The sequence below is a fragment of the Acipenser ruthenus genome, chromosome 1 (genome assembly GCF_902713425.1).
Source record: "Acipenser ruthenus chromosome 1, fAciRut3.2 maternal haplotype, whole genome shotgun sequence".
NCBI lineage: Eukaryota > Metazoa > Chordata > Actinopteri > Acipenseriformes > Acipenseridae > Acipenser > Acipenser ruthenus.
Window position 1 is genome coordinate 1,968,769 of NC_081189.1, and position 17,824 is coordinate 1,986,592.

Sequence of the window (17,824 nt, forward strand, 5' to 3'; positions counted from 1 at the left end):
CTGAACACAACACAGCCTCTGTTCCTCCGGCCTCCTTCTCTCCCATTGTAGAACTGATATATAAAGAGCAAGGCAACACACTGCCCACTCAGCTACCACAGCGTGTTAGATTAAAGAGAGACTGCTTATTTAGAGAAATGGCAGCTAACTAAATCATTTCACAAATCTTACCTGTCGTGCACTTCCATTCAATATGTAGGTCTCACATGTGCAGATTTGAAAAGAAAAAGAAAACAGGCTATCTGGAACCACAGCAGGTTAAAAACATCTCTGTTTGCAAGTCATGCTTTCAGACAGTGTTGCACTTCCTTGGTTCTTTCAGTACGTGGGTGGAATTGTCTCCACTCCCCAAACTGTCCATGGGTGAAATCTGTTGCTTCCCATGCTTTGTGATTTTACAGCGACTAACCTCATCTCATCTCACCGGCAGGCGACATAATCCGTAAGAGCAGTATATCACACAACACTGCCCATTACATTGTCCTTAAGGGTCTAGGTCTCTGCTGTTGGTCTGTACATAGAGAGAGAGTAAGTACATTATGGCTTCTTTTCTGAACAGCAGTAGTAAGTGTGTTTCCATTAATAGCTACAGTAACACATGCTGTGCCACCCAACATTACTGAAAGTGGCACAGGGTTTGATATCCCTTCTGTCAGAGGACTCAGAGGACTGATGGGCGTTTATTTCCAGTGGTTTTGTTTTGCTGCTCTGTGATGTTCTCCCCATGTTGATACCAGTGTGTGTGGCAGGACAGGGGCCCTGCACATGAAGAGTGGGTTTTGTGTGTAAATATTGTAAACAGTGTTTTGTAAAATGTGTGTACATTTATTGTAAATAAATTATGAAGTACCTGACGCTCCTGGGAGAGCCTGCCTGCTGTGTGTGATTACCAGGTGTGGAATCTAATCAGCAGGTAGGTGTGTTCCAGTGAGGGCATCAGGTATAACAAGGACCCATGAATTCACCTCATGACGGCTGCAAAGCCATAAGCCGACAGGCTGAAGATCGTCCACGCTACCCGGACACAGAGAACGAAATACACAGTGACAGAGGTGGGATTTAAACCAGTGACCTTCTGGTTACAAGCCCGGGACTTTAACCAGTGGACCGCACTGCCTCTCGTCACCATGATTTGAAATTTTCCTTTTTCTTGATTTTTTTAAAGCATATTTCATGTCTGAAATTAGAAAGATGCTATCCTGAAGGTGATTTAGAGCACGTGGTATTTTATGTATTGGTCCAAATCAAGACGTGTACTAAAAAGCGTACTAAGATGGCCTTCCATAGACACCGTCTGTGCATGAGCAGGATGTGCTCCCATAGCAGGAACATGGCAAGGTGAAGAGTTGTTTTTTTTTGGGGGGGGGGGGGGTCCAAGCTGATGTGTAGGTGATGTGCATTTTAAAATCAGTGAATAAATTGTCAGGGCCAAACACATTTTAGCCTGTGTCTCCAGAAGGCTCCTGCAAGCGACATCAAACTGCTTCGCGAGCGACATGTGGCTCGCAAGCTATGGATTGGACACTCCTGGTCTATGTAAATAAAATCGTTCACCTGTTCAACTTCACCCTCCGTCTCGATCTCCTGCTTGTCACTAAACAGCGAATGCACGCCCCCACAAGGCAGACAGCTACCCTGTCACACAGTGTTTGCTTGTTTATTTAATATTTTATTTAGGTTGTGTCTTAAACTTGAACAGCAATATGACAGCGAACGTTTATAAGTATTTTTAATTCACACTTCTATTGAATGATAATAGAAGGGTAGCAGCCTCAATAAAGATCACTCGTCTGCAGGGGTTGTTTACCCACTGCGGGGGCGTCGGCAGGGGACCTTGACAGGCTCTGGGGTGTCCACGCTCTGCCTCAGCGGTTTGGGCCAATTAGCTGAATGTCAAGTTCGACATGGCCCCTAATTATCGTTCAAAAGGTCAGGCCGTCGAAAACCAGGTCAGGCCAGCGATTTGAAAGTTACGTTTTTAACCTAAGAGACTATCAAGGGCCATGCCCCTTCATACATTTCTGACCTACTGGTTCCCTATCTCTCAGGCCAGTGAAAACAGAGGCCAGTCTAAATGTCACGATAGTCACCTGTGCTGCCACGAACCTCGTCTTTTAAAAAAATAAAAATAAAAAAAATAACACTGCCATAGCCAAAACATTTTTCTGCTTTTCTGCTTCATGTATCTCTGAATTAATGTTTGAATGATAGAAGTCCTTGATGGGAGTAGAATCTGCAGTCTGAAGGCAGGACTGAATACTGCAGCCCTAGGTGATACTATGCAGAGGTATATACTGCAGTTATAGCAACATCTATCTATCTGTCGGCCATTTAGGTCAGATGAGACTAGAACATTTCAGCTGAGTGCCCTGCTTGTCTGGCACAGACACACACATGGGTGCAGGAATGTGCAGAATTCTCCGGTATCTGATAGGCTACAAGGCCAGGCACTCGCTGTGTGTGTGTGTGTGTGTGTGTCGGGAAGAGGAGAGAACTGGATCAGTATTCACCTGAGAGTGTGGAATCTATTTTAATCATGCTAGTGATTTACTGACCTCCTTACTAACAACACTAAATACAACACCCAGGGTTCCATGTCAGAGAAGGTTTATAGGTGCTGTTACTAGGATCTGCAGCTGTTTAAAGCAGTACATCAGAGGACACACAGTTGGAATTTAAGTGGATGCAGACTTAGGACAGACGGCAGGAGACGCTTCTTCACCGCACAGGGAGCAGCGAGGGCATGGAATGGGTTACCTAGCCCTGTTATTGATGCCGAGTCACTAGGATCCTTTAAGACCCATTCTGAATGGTCTACACACTTTCTTACTGCATGTTCTTGTGTTCTTATGTACAGCCCCTGTGTGTGTTTGTTCCAGGGAGCACTCGGATCAGGATGCTATCCCTTTAAATAGCAGCTGGAGCAGGCAGTGGGGCCGAGATGGAGTTTCACTGATGCTACAGCGCTGGGTGACCTTTCCTTTACCCTTTGCTCCACATTGAGGCAGCCAGCCTGACACTGCAGTAGCCAGCGTCTCTCTGACTGGAGGTGGGGGGGATGATAGTTCATGTGCGTGCAGGACTGATAGTTCATGTGTGTGCAGTACTGATAGTTCATGTGCGTGCAGGACTGATAGCTCATGTGCGTGCAGGACTGATAGCTCATGTGCGTGCAGGACTGATAGCTCATGTGCGTGCAGGACTGATAGCTCATGTGCGTGCAGGACTGATAGTTCATGTGCGTGCAGGACTGATAGCTCATGTGCGTGCAGGACTGATAGCTCATGTGCGTGCAGGACTGATAGCTCATGTGCGTGCAGGACTGATAGCTCATGTGCGTGCAGGACTGATAGTTCATGTGCGTGCAGGACTGATAGCTCATGTGCGTGCAGGACTGATAGTTCATGTGCGTGCAGGACTGATAGCTCATGTGCGTGCAGGACTGATAGTTCATGTGCGTGCAGGACTGATAGGTCATGTGTGTGCAGGACTGATAGTTCATGTGCATGCAATACTAATATTTACAGTTTCATATACCACAAGTGGTGTATGTGGTGAGTGGTTTTTTTTTTTATCCAAACCAAACAGAGCTCTAGCAAAAGCAGGTCACCATGGCCTATATTCTAACCCAATCAAGAGCGACACCAAATTCCATCATTACAATTAAATGAGCGATTCTCAAGATACAAAGACAGGTGCCTCCTCTTCACATAGATATTAACCCTTGCGGGGGATGGAACCCTCTACAGTAAGAGTTACATTTACACAGCAAGGGACGTGCTTCTTTAAACAGACCCCAAACTACTGCAGGATCACAGCATTACGCAGCGTTACTGCTAATGTAATAATTGCAATGCGAAGGTTTCACCTAATTAATTCACCTAGTTTTAAAAAAAGAACTGCTGGTACAAAAATCTATCTGTTGATCTGTCTCTCTATCTGTGAGCGTATCCATGTACAGGCACGCCCGCAAACATCTTTCACATGGTACACACAACCACACCAACATCCCTTCTCATGCCCATAACGACTCTGCATCACCATGCTGTTAAGTGTTTCAGCCAATCAGAGTGCTGCATTTTTGTTCTTTCCTGAGTTTCACAGCACCTACACTGTCGCATTAAAAACTAATATCAAATTGCATCACTGTTTCCCTTTCTAAAAATGAATAAACACAGCGTGCTGCCATCGAGACAGAACAGCAACTATAGTGACAGCAGCCAAATAGTCCACAACAGCAATAAAACCTACAAATAACCCTTTCTGAAATACACCATCAGTCTGCCAACACACTCAGAGTCCTGACATTCAGTTAGGGAAACGTCTGTCAACAGTTTAATTAGGGTCTTCGTATGAAGATAGGATTTGTTTTTATCATCGCAAACTGCAATCACCGTCTCCCAAGTCTGATATTTAGGTAATCTGCATCCTGCACTCAGTCACACTCAGCCAAACAGAAACATCTGAAGAATAAAAGAGAAAGGCGACCAGCCGTACAAACAACTTAAGAAAATATGCATCATTTAATCAGTTTATTAATTTCATTACTACCAAATAATAGAAACAACTGAAATAAACAATACAACATGTTGCATTTATTGTTTCTCTATGAGATTTGTAAAACAGGTGAAAATCAATCAATCAATACTTATGTTCTAATCACTATTGAAGGTTTAAGAAACACAATTTATAAAATAATATTGTGGGTCAGAACATATTACCAGACAAAAATATCTCGGGTTGGTTCTGAGACGTAACGTAGTCGTGGCTGCATCACTCATGCATTACGGCTCAAAACTAACTTGAAACTGATTTTTGTGAGGTAGTATATTCTGACTCACACACAGTCACCTCCAAAATTATTGGCACCCTTGATAAAGATGAGCAAAAAAAGGCTGTATAAAATAAACAACACAGGTAATGAGCAGGTATTATGCTCAAATATATGGAAAAACCATATTCTTTTATTGTAATACAATTGCTCAGAGAAAACGTTTTTTATTAACAAGTAATACATTTTTTTCTCAAAATGACAGGTGTCAGAATTATTGGCACCCCTAAAGATTCTTCTAAATAAAATCAAACAAAATTAAATCTGCATTAACATTCTACTTATTTAAGTTAATCTCAGTCTTAAGGAACTGTATTGTGGCCTTCCATGGCTTCCTGTTTCACTTGGGTATAATAATGAGGTAACACGCATATGAAATCCATTTGTCACCCATCACCATGGGGAAAGGCAAAGAACTCACAAATGAAAAGAGACAAATAGTTGTTTACCTTCATAAATCAGGCAATGGGTACAAAACAATAGCTAAAAAACTAAATACCACTTACCACTATTAGGGCAATAATTAAGAAGTTCAAAACCACTGGAACAGTGGTAAACTTGCCTGGTAGAGGACGCAAGTGTATCTTGCCCCCACGCACAGTGAGGCAGATGGTTCGGGAGGCAAAGGGAAATCCAAGGGCCACAGTTGGAGAATTACAGAACTTGGTTGCATCTTCGGGTCACCTAGTCTCCAAATCTACAATTAGACGCCACCTTCATGCCAATAGGCTATTTGGAAGGGTTGCCAGAAAAAAAGCCTTTATTGAGAGCAACCAACAAACGTAAGCGCCTGGAGTTTGCTAAACGGCACTGGCACTTCGATTGGAACCGGGTGCTATGGTCAGATGAGACGAAAATAGAGCTTTTTGGCCACGCACACCAGCGGTGGGTTTTGCGTCGAAAGAAGGATGCGTGTGCAGAAAAGAACCTCATACCTACTGTAAAAAATGGTGGTGGATCTTTGATGTTATGGGGCTGTTTTGCTTCCACTGGTCCTGGGGCCCTTGTTAAGGTCAACGACATCATGAACTCTACCCAGTACCAGGACATTTTAGCCAAAAACCTGGTTGCCTCTGCCAGGAGGCTGAAACTTGTCCGCAAGTGGATCTTCCAGCAAGACAATGACCCCAAGCACACATCAAAATCCACAAAGAAATGGTTAATTGACCACAAAATCAACATTTTGCAATGGCCATCTCAGTCTCTGGACTTGATCCCCATTGAAAACCTGTGGTTTCAATTGAAGAGGGCAGTCCATAAGTGCAGACCGAAGGATATCAAGAATCTGGAAAGATTCTGTATGGAGGAATGGTCTAAGATCCCTCCCAATGTGTTCTCCAATCTCATTAAACATTATAGAAAAAGACTCTGTGCCGTTATCCTTGCAAGGGGAGGGTGTACAGAGTACTGAAAACAAGGGTGCCAATAATTGTGACACTTCATTTTTTTTGGAAATAAATTTATGATTTGAGAAATGTGTAATTTTGGTTGATTCCATTGAATCATTAATAAAGTCAAATATATTCCACATGTTGGAAAATTACAATATAGCTCAGTACTGGTATTATTTATTTTATACAGTCTTTTTTGCTCATCTTTATCAAGGGTGCCAATACTTTTGGAGGTGACTGTATATTATAGGGTAACTTCTCTGTCAGCAAGAATACACATCTCACAGGCAGATGATTAGCATGCCTTTAAATACTTAGTACCATTTGAAGGAGACACATCAAATAAGCTACCAGGATATGTTATACAAGAAAAAAGAAAACAGGTTCAATTTCCAGAGATTTTTCATACCACAATACTGCAGTGCAGTGAAAGCAATCCAGTTATCTGTCTGGAGAATGGGTGGGTGCTTAAAAACAGTCTCTGTAACGTACTGAATTGAACATTGCCTGGCATTCGCACTGAAAGAGTCGAACCTCTGCCGGCCTGCTTGGACCGTTCCTCAATTTTAAAATCACCAGCTATAAACAAATCTCTTATTGAAGAGCGACTGTGTGTTGCACTGTCAGGGAGTTGGTCTTTCAGGGGCTGTTTCTACACAGCTCAGCAGTATGAAAAACTACGGTACTGCAAGCGCGCCAGGTTTGTTATTATATCCACGGGCGTCCTATTTCTTGAGTGAGCTCACCAACAGGGATTGAACATGTAACACTATACAGAGATATCCTTTCCCCAGAGCCAAGGCCTCAGCAAAAACTGAGAGCGCCGGGTTCTTCCCCTCAGAATAACTCTACCTTTGCACAGCTAGAACATGAGCCTTTGGAACACTGCAGCTGGCAACTATATATGGTACGGTTTATAAAGGAAGCAGCATTTGTGAAGTTACACCTACTGTAGATTGCAATAGCAGGTGTAGTAACAACATACTTGATGCATGCATTATGGGCATGTATATACATGTGACATACAGACAGGTGGACAGGGCGTGTCCATAAACCATGCGATTCTGATTCTCTCAATAACTTGCAGGAGAATGCCCTAACCAAGTCTCACCCATTGGAGAAGCGGTTCTCTAGGTAGGTGTAAAACTGTAAAGTGTGATGTACCTACCATACAGGCGTCTGCAATATATCTATTCCTAACTGTTTAACTTTAACTGCACGGCACTTAACAGCCTTCCCCCCTCTGCCAGCATCTCTTTATGGACAAACTGGTTGTCTTCAGTGGTGCTTATCCTTTTTGGCTTTAGACTATCACTGATAATATGATTTAACAAAATTATTGATAATATAAAGAGGATACCAACCCTAATGGGTACAGTGAAGCACCAAAGCCCTGCATGAACGAGACCCACCTCCTCAATGTAGCTTTCCAAAAAGGAACCCCGGAACATAGCCGCCATCCAATCACAGCTGGAGATCAGTAAGGGCTTGTGGGCGGGCAACTGTCCGTCATCCAATTGGAAGACAACATCTAAAACAACAGGGAAAACCATCTCCACATGTGTCATCGAGTGTGGACACTACAAACAGACAGACAGACAGACAGAGTCAGACAGACAGGCAGACAGACAGACCGGCAGACAGATACAGATATTTGTTACAATCATACCTTCACATTGCTGGAGCTTCTTAATTAGCTATGAGATCCCTTGACATGAATATATATACAATAAGACTACATTTGTTTTGTGTCTGTAAAAACAGAACTAGCTAGTAATTATATTAACAAATAAACCACTCAAGTGCTTTTCCAACCCCCTCCGCTCTTTGTGTCCAGTTCGCTGAGCCTGGTCTATTCTCCCAGGGTGGTTTGTTTAGTTCCCTTCAGACTTCTTTCAGTTAAATCTTCTCACTGTAAAACCAATCCGCTCTACTCAGCAGCTCCGTCTGAAAATTACCTTTATTGTAAAACATCATAAGTGGCCGAGGAAGGAACTGTCCTGCTTAGCCCTACACTATGATCTCTTTGATCATGCAGTAAGCTGCTTTAAAGGACTGATAACCAAGGCTTTATCTCCTTACCTCTTATTAGCACTGATCACACTACCACTGCCCCCATTTAAACTATACAACGATCTTAATGTTCTTTGTTTTGTTTTTTTATTTTATTGTACAGGTATGACGGAATACAATAAAAAATACAGGGGTGGAGAGGCCTTTAATGTAGCAGGTTTACACAGTGGTGGCATTAAGAGATGCTACTGTGCAAATCATTAATAGAGCGCTCTGTCTGTAATTGTGGTATTACTGTTTGCACACTAGATATGAATTAGCATTGAAAAACAATGCTAATTAGCTGGTTGAAACCATATTCTGGACAGTACTTAAGGGTGACGGATGAACACTGATATAGACAGACAGGTAATGTAGGCTGATAGACAGATTAGACACTCAGACAGACCTGCAAAGGTGCCCTTGACCAGGCACTCCTTGATGCGGTTGGCACGACGCACATGGAAGGCCTTGGTGATCTCCTGGTTCATGAAGCTCTCCTTGTTGAGGATGTTGGCCACCATCATGCGCAGGTCAAACACCTCCAGCAGCTCAGCGATGGAGGCCACCTGCATGAGGTCCCCCCGGCCCTCGTCCAGGCTGCCGGTGTACAGGTAATTCAGCACGGCCTGGAACGGCCGGGGCTGGATTAGGCAGTCTATGGAAACCACCGTCATCAGCCTCTCTCGCCGGGTCACCGGGTCTTCCACCCGCTCCAAGTACATCCTGAGGAAGCCCCGGCCCCAGCCAGAGAGAGTCCTGCTGACACCCACCCCACCCGGCTCCTGGGCCCTCTCCGGGAGGAGGTTGTCACTCTTGGAAGTCGTCAGGGAGCCCTGGTGTGAGAGATGCCTCCTGACAAAGTGGTGACTGCCTCCTCCCTCCAGAGGGTCCTTGTCGATGTTCAGGCTCTTAGTGCGGCTGGCCGGCTCCTTCCCTCCCCTGCGCTCCTCCTCTAGCACCTCCTTTTCTTCTTCTTCTTCTTCTTCTTCTTCTTCTTCCTCCTCCTCCCACTCCTCCTCCCTTCCCCTCCAGTCAAGCTCCATGATGAAGAGGTCATAGAATTTTGAGCAGGAAGTGGCCAGGTAGGCCTTGTGAGCGAAGACGCGTGTGGTGCCGCCCTGCAGGAGGAAGAGGACGTCAGCGCAGAGGGGCACCGAGAAGAGGGTGGCAGGCCCCTCCCCGTCGCAGGGGGGCGGCTCGGGGATGACAATAATAGGAGGAGGGGGCCGCGGCGGAAGGAAGGGGGCTTGCAGCAGGGGGCGCTGCACCTTCTTCAGGTGGGACTTCCAGAACTGCAGGTGGCGGCGGGAGATGAGGGCGGCGCGGATGGCGTTGTCAAAGACATCCTTCACCCCAAACTGCGCCACCACGCTGGTCTCATAGTAGGGCACCCCCAGCTCCTTCGCCACCTCGTGACCCTTCTCTGGGGGCAGGATGTCTGTCGGCTTGATGGGCCTGAATGGGACCAAACACAGCAGCATTTTATAAGTTTAATATACGTGGCTTGTTCCATGGGCAAGCATAAGACTACAAACACCATGAACACCAAGTGAATTAATACATTTTCTTGAACATTAATGATCTATCATTGCGGATAAGGGCATTAGTAAGGTTAACAGAATGATATGCGAGATTATATATATATATATAATGTTCTGTTTTTGTTCTGATTGCCCCATTGCTTGAGGAGAAAACAACCCAGAATGGAGGCTAAGAAGCATTTTTTGCCCCCTAGTCCTCTTAGCAGGTCTTGGAGGCAGTGTGGTATAGTGGTTAGAGCTAAAGGACAAGGGAGGTAGCGTGGCCTAGTGATTAGAGCTGAGGGACTGGGAAGGAAGCAGTGTGGTCCAGTAGTTAGAGCAGAAGGACTGGTAGGGTAGCTGAGCTGAGTCAGCTGGGAGAAGGGCAGTGTGAAGGCACTCCTTACTTGGCGAGTGGCCGGCGGGCACGGTTGACTGCGTCGAGGTCAGCATAGCGCAGGTCCAGCTGGCAGCCCACCAGGATGATGGGAGTGCGAGGACAGAAGTGCTTGATCTCAGGGAACCACATGGACCTCACGTGGCGCAGAGAGTTTGGGTTGGCGAGGGAGAAGCACAGGACCACCACGTCAGACCTGCCACGGACAGAGAGAGAGAGAGAGAGAGAGAGAGATGAGAGAGAGAGACAGACAGAGAGAGTGAGAGAGTGACAGACAGAGAGAGATGAGAGACAGAGAGAGGGATAGCTGGAGGAATATCTGTGCAACCAGGATCATTTTTCTGAGACAGAATGAATACAGATAAATAAATATATAAGTAAGCATAACAGACAACAGGGTGCGGTAATTGTATAACTACTGCGGTAATGCGACCATTTTACTACTATCTACTATTCTATAAATATTAATTAATAAATGCATTTATTAATGGCCGGATATCCAAGATTATATATAGTCTCTCATGAGATCCTATGGTCTTCAATGGTAAAGCAGGATGCCTCACCTGCAGTAGTTCGTTTCAGTAGCTATTAGCTGGCAGCACAGGTCTAATGACTGTGATATTTATCATTTGAAGGCTGGTCTGAAGGTGATTTCACAGGAGGCATCTCCTAACTATAGGAAAGTGTCAATTATTTAGTTTTCCTGCTGACAAGAAAGCAGCAGCGCAATCAAACAATGGCTTCTTCTGTTTGCAGCCAAAGATGATCGTCCTTTAATTATTCTCTGCTTTATTGGCAAACTGAAATAGATATTTAACTTTGTACGTCTTGGACTTTATCATCAAGGTTTTCCCTTATTAGCGAAAAACAGCATTCTTCAGGTTTCCCTGTGGTTTTCCCATGGTTACCACTGTTTATCACAGTTTGCAATCTTCTTTTTGCCATGCTTTTACCATACCTCTCTGTGCTTTATTACATTTTACCATGCTTTTACCATACCTCTCTGTGCTTTATTACATTTTACCATGCTTTTACCATACCTCTCTGTGCTTTATTACATTTTACCATGCTTTTACCACACCTCTCTGTGCTTTATTACATTTTACCATGCTTTTACCATACCTCTCTGTGTTTTATTACATTGTACCATGCTTTTACCATACCTCTCTGTGCTTTATTACATTTTACCATGCTTTTACCACACCTCTCTGTGCTTTATTACATTTTACCATGCTTTTACCATACCTCTCTGTGCTTTATTACATTTTACCATGCTTTTACCATACCTCTCTGTGCTTTATTACATTTTACCATGCTTTTACCACACCTCTCTGTGCTTTATTACATTTTACCATGCTTTTACCATACCTCTCTGTGCTTTATTACATTTTACCATGCTTTTACCACACCTCTCTGTGCTTTACTACATTTTACCATGCTTTTACCACACCTCTCTGTGCTTTATTACATTTTACCATGCTTTTACCACACCTCTCTGTGCTTTATTACATTTTACCATGCTTTTACCATACCTCTCTGTGCTTTATTACATTTTACCATGCTTTTACCACACCTCTCTGTGCTTTACTACATTTTACCATGCTTTTACCACACCTCTCTGTGCTTTATTACATTTTACCATGCTTTTACCACACCTCTCTGTGCTTTATTACATTTTACCATGCTTTTACCATACCTCTCTGTGCTTTATTACATTTTACCATGCTTTTACCATACCTCTCTGTGCTTTATTACATTTTACCACACCTCTCTGTGCTTTATTACATTTTACCATGCTTTTACCACACCTCTCTGTGCTTTATTACATTTTACCATGCTTTTACCACACCTCTCTGTGCTTTATTACATTTTACCATGCTTTTACCACACCTCTCTGTGCTTTATTACATTTTACCATGCTTTTACCACACCTCTCTGTGCTTTATTACATTTTACTATGCTTTTAACTTTGCTTGAACAAAAGTTATTCTATTTCTTGCTCTTATTGTATTACTTGTATTGTAACACTTGAAATGTATTTGCTTACGATTGTAAGTCGCCCTGGATAAGGGCGTCTGCTAAGAAATAAATAATAATAATAATAAATAATAATTTTACCACACCTCTCTGTGCTTTATTACATTTTGCCATGCTTTTACTGTGGACAACTTTTATAGGGGTTGACCCTTAATAACATCACCTAAACACCAGCAGGATTAGAACGAGATACAGTGGCTGTGTTAACATCCTCCACTGAGACAACCAGCAGGAAGGCAGACACATGACTGAAAGAGGCTATGAATAGAATTTAAATAAAAAAAAGAAAAACAACTGTTCCAGCAAACCAACAGCTGTTTCCTTTTCTTGAGAGTTTATCGTGTGTAGTGCAGTGTGGAGTAGTGGTTAGGGCTCCGGACTGGAGGGTTGTGGGTTCAATCCCAGGTGGGGGATACTGCTGCTGTACCCTTGAGCAAGGTACTTAGATTGCTCCAGTAAAAACCCAACTGTATAAATGGGTAATTGTATATAAATATAATGTGATATCTTGTAACAATTGTAATTGTAAGTTGCACTGGATAAGGGCGTCTGCTAAGAAATAAATAATAGTAATAAAGCACAGAACACTCCGGCTGGCTATCTTTAGACTGCTCACTGCCTGTCACTAATCATGAGTTATACAAGAAAGATCCCTTCGACTCAACTCAAACTGGCCACTAGGAGCCCTGCTGGACCCCAGCACCCACAACTACTAGAAAAGCAACACAAGAAAAACAACAAGTCTGTGCAAGCTAGGAAACCTAGTGAATCTGAACACTTGCTGCAGCAGAGTATATGCTGAAGCTATTTTAGATGCTACTCAATCTAATCTGACAAACATTCCAACATGTTTACTGTTATAGCACAATTAGGTGGTGCTCTAGTCTGAACCGCATACTTTTAACCCTGAATATCTGTCTACTGGTCAGGTGACTTTTGTATATAGCTCTGCAGCTGTTTGCATGTTTGGAGCAACGCTCTGGTAGCGTGGTTAGATACAATACCGCTGCATACTTCATTATAAAGCCATGGAATGACAGGCCTAAATAGGAGTGGATGAAGTCACGGGGAATGTGAAATACAGTAGACAGGCTGCTGAAACTCTGAATACCTTCCCGGTTTAAATATTTAATATCTACTGTTAATCATTTATAACACACGTGCAAACACACTTAACACAAAGGTCATCGTTTTATCTGCAGTATTTAAACAGGATGTGTTGTGTGTGACTTCCGAGTTTGTTTTAATCAACTACACACCCACCCACCCACCCACCCACCCACCCACACACACACACACACACACACACACACACACACACAAACATATTCTGTATATATAAAGACTTTCAATAATGAATATACTGTAGTTACTATAACATAATAAAATAATTTGTATTTCAGGAAATAAGTAGTATTTAAATGATTTATCTTAATAAAAGTCATTTTCACTAAGTCATTTGGGATATTTGAACTATTTGTAAATTCAATTAATTTTGTAAAAAAAAAAAAAAAATCAGTTTTGCATCACCCTATAGAATGAACTAATTTGGCTTACCGCTATTGTGATATCATTTTGTAGTTTTTTTGATTACATGATGTTGAATAAAATACTTTTTTTTATTATATCACAATCCTAAAATTCTAGGTGATGCACAACTTTTGGCCATAACTGTACATTAATTCAGATTTAGAAACAGTTATCAGCAGACAGGCCCATGCAGCTTCCCCAGCTACAGTAGTGTGTGTGTGCCACAGCTGCCTCTCCTGCTGTGATCTGGTGAGGTGTGTGAAAGTCTGTAGAGCGCACACATCATCCAGGTGTGATCTGGTCAGGTGTGTGAAAGTCTGTAGAGCACACACATCATCCAGGTGTGATCTGGTGAGGTGAGTGGAAGGCTGTAGAGCGCACACATCATCCAGGTGTGATCTGGTGAGGTGTGTGAAAGTCTGTAGAGCGCACACATCATCCAGGTGAGAGCTGGTGAGGTGTGTGGAAGGCTGTAGAGCGCACACATCATCCAGGTGTGATCTGGTGAGGTGTGTGGAAGGCTGTAGAGCGCACACATCATCCAGGTGAGATCTGGTGAGGTGAGTGGAAGGCTGTAGAGCGCACACATCATCCAGGTGTGATCTGGTGAGGTGTGTGGAAGGCTGTAGAGCGCACACATCATCCAGGTGAGATCTGGTGAGGTGTGTGGAAGGCTGTAGAGCGCACACATCATCCAGGTGTGATCTGGTGAGGTGTGTGGAAGGCTGTAGAGCGCACACATCATCCAGGTGTGATCTGGTGAGGTGTGTGGAAGTCTGTAGAGCACACACATCATCCAGGTGTGATCTGGTGAGGTGTGTGGAAGGCTGTAGAGCGCACACATCATCCAGGTGTGATCTGGTGAGGTGAGTGGAAGGCTGTAGAGCACACACATCATCCAGGTGTGATCTGGTGAGGTGAGTGGAAGGCTGTAGAGCGCACACATCATCCAGATGGTTGTTACACAGAGGCAGGAATAGGACATTTTCAAAACAAAAGTCTCATTCAGATCCCACGCTAATCGCAGTGAAATACGATGAAAGAGCCCTAGTGCACCCAGTCACAGACCACAGCATTACGAGCAATGGAAATACTGCACAATGGTCCTGATATAGTAGCACACTGTCCAGTACTGTTATGGAAATCCAGTGGGTTACCCGTGTATGCTTTTGCTATGTGGAAATATGAAGATGTGGCACCGATCCACGATTCCACCAATGGCTCGTACCACTGTAGCTTTACCTGTCACCACAGAGCAACAGCTTCGTCACTGGAGATCAACTGGGAAGAACTTAGACTAGTTCACTTTAAAAAAGCCCCAGTATGCCGATGGTACGGCTGCACTGTAAGGAAGAGTATTCTCCTTTGCTGGACCGAACATCTCAATGGCTGCATTGTGGTTTAAATCCTGGATCATTGCAATCAGCCTGCAGTGTAATTATGCTATTGGCACTCTCCATAGGACAAAACACACCCACCCTCCCTTTGCCTTTCCTTTTCATTCTTATACACTTCCACTCTCTGTTCCATCTCTCTCCCCCCCTCCCCATGTCCCTCCCTCTCCCCAGACACACTCTCTGTTCATCTCTCCCCCTCTCCCCATGTCCCTCCCTCCCTAGACACTCTCTCTGTTCCATCTCTCTCCCCCTCTCCCTCCCTCCCCAGACATTTTCTGTTCCATCTCTCTCCCTCTCCCTCCCTCTCCCCAGACACACTCTCTGTTCATCTCTCCCCCTCTCCCAATGTCCCTCTCTCCCTAGACACTCTCTCTGTTCCATCTCTCTCCCCCTCTACCTCCCTCCCCCCAGACATTCTCTGTTCCATGTCCCTCCCCATGTCTCTCCCTCCCTAGACACTCTCTCTGTTCCATCTCTCTCCCCCTCTCCCTCCCTCCCCCAGACACTCTCTCTGTTCCATCCCTCCCCCCTTCCCCATGTCCTTCCCTCCCTCCCTCTACAATCTCTCCCCCTCTCCCCATGTCCCTCCCTCCCTATACAATCTCTCTGCTCCCTCCCTCCCTCCATCCCACCCCCCCCCTCTTTATCCCTCGGGCATGGTTTACTCATGATCCTCTTCAATGAGAAGATCAGATTATCTTGTTCATTTTAAGGGGGATTAAGGGATTTTAAAGAGCTCTTGTTCACAGCCGCCTCATTACAGCTCTGCGAGGTGACTGGGTAAAGCGGTATTAGTTGACGGACGGCTTGTGGCAGGAAGCTTAGTCGCTAGGAACACTCCGCGTGTTCTAAAACCGCTGAGCCGCTGAGACTGTCTGCTGCACACGCCCAGCTGACTCAACAAAGCGCTTTGAAGCATCTAGCAGGGCCGAACTCATTAACATCCTTCTATCCGTTTCACAAAACTAGGTATCAGTAACTTTAGAAGGACCAGCTGGAGATTTAGGATGCTGCTAAATATCTAGCAGCTTTCCAGAGACTCTCACAGAGCACTGGTGCATGTTCTAAACCAGCTGCTCCCAGTTTGTGTAACTCAGTAAGACTGCAGGATAAGGAGATAACACATAACAGCCTCCCATCCACAAACTCTGTACAAATATATAAAGCAATTCTTTATGCTGTAGAATGAATAGATCAGGGAGGAAATTCTCAACAAAAAAGTGCATGTATTCATGTGCGCAGTACACAATACATTTATGAATACAAAATAAGCATTAAAAAAAACTGATAAAATATAACCAATTCATCATAAACAAAGAAGCTGAAAATCCTGAAAGCTTTGTACCCTCTGCATGTATCACTCAGTCATGTACTGCAATATAACACTTAAGTTAAACCTTAAATGATAAGTATTAAGAAATATTACACTATGCAGTAACTGCTGTAGAGAGGGAGTTTTGTTTCAAGATATCCTAAAAAGGGGGGATGTTATACAAAATGTGTATAAAGAAAACAACTGTGCTATGAACAAATGATACAAAAAGGTCTAAGACAAACAATGTGCAATACGGGCTGAAATACCCCTTTATTTTTTAATGTACAAGGCACTACTATTAAAAAATGACTTGGCCATTTCAATCTCCATGTATTCTCTGAAATCCTCCCTGTATGTTCCAGACTGATAACCTTGGATTATAATATATTGTAATCCTACAATATATTCTGTGTGCTTCTCTGTTGTGTTTCTGTGTAGATGAATTATACCATGCTCTATTGCAGATAAAGAGGAGTATATTTCAGGCAGAAACCGTATAAAAGCAGACATCAGGTTTCTAGGGTTTTTTTGTTTGTTTTTTTAATCCCTGGCACTGTGGTTCCTACACAATAACAAAGTGACAAATGACACATGTTCATAAAGTAATATCATTACTGTGGTTTACGTATGCCTTTACACGCAAGTGCAAAATTTAACTGAAATAAACTGTAGAAAAAGGGGGCATTGTAAATGTACAGCCCTCATAACAGAAAATGCTAGGATCACAACAAAACAAAACTTTGATCACTGTACTTAACATTCACCTTGCAGGTTGGGCCCGTGTTTGGAAAGTGTAAAAGCACACCTGCATCTGTATCCCGATTCTGACTCGCTCGCCAAATCTGAAGCAGCACTTGACTTTGTTGATCCTGTTTTTTATGTTAATCCCTGCTGTCCCACACGTCACTTTCCATTTTATAAATCGGTGCAAGACAAAGCACGTTGTGATCATTATTTCTAAAATTTATGGCGGACACTGACGTGGATTTTTGCCTTCAAATTCATGTGCAGCAATGGTCGTTCGAATATTCAGATAGTTTCTCTGAACTTAAGAAAATAATAATTACTCCATGGCGCTGTTTTCACGTCTCACTGCTAAAGTCTTCTCTTATTGATCAACCAAGGAGCACTGACACAAAGCAAAATGGGCAGAGATTTGTGAAGCATGCCAAAATGAAATCTAATCAGAATGAAAGCTCAGCCAATCAACACGCAGTGATTACACTGACTTTAATGGTGGCCAATAGCAGCTAAGAGATGCTGTATGAGTAAACAGAATGCAAGCAGCATGAACTGTGCTGAATGAAAGCACATTGGAGAAACGCTACACTAGTGTGACTGAACGGAATGC

At 43.6% G+C, this 17,824-nt stretch overlaps 1 protein-coding gene across 3 annotated transcripts in view; it reads right to left on the reverse strand.

The window, feature by feature from the left end:
* The window catches only part of LOC117403717 (rho-related BTB domain-containing protein 2-like), a 73,837-nt gene that overhangs the window by 11,420 nt on the left and 44,593 nt on the right, over positions 1-17,824 (reverse strand). For all 3 annotated transcript variants that reach the window (XM_034926270.2, XM_034926271.2, XM_059027037.1), the window contains exons 4-6: positions 10,205-10,390; positions 8,684-9,732; positions 7,635-7,753 (exon numbers count right to left, since the gene is read on the reverse strand). In XM_034926270.2, coding sequence (XP_034782161.2) covers positions 7,635-7,753; positions 8,684-9,732; positions 10,205-10,390 — 1,354 coding nt within the window. The remainder of the gene's footprint in view (positions 1-7,634; positions 7,754-8,683; positions 9,733-10,204; positions 10,391-17,824) is intronic.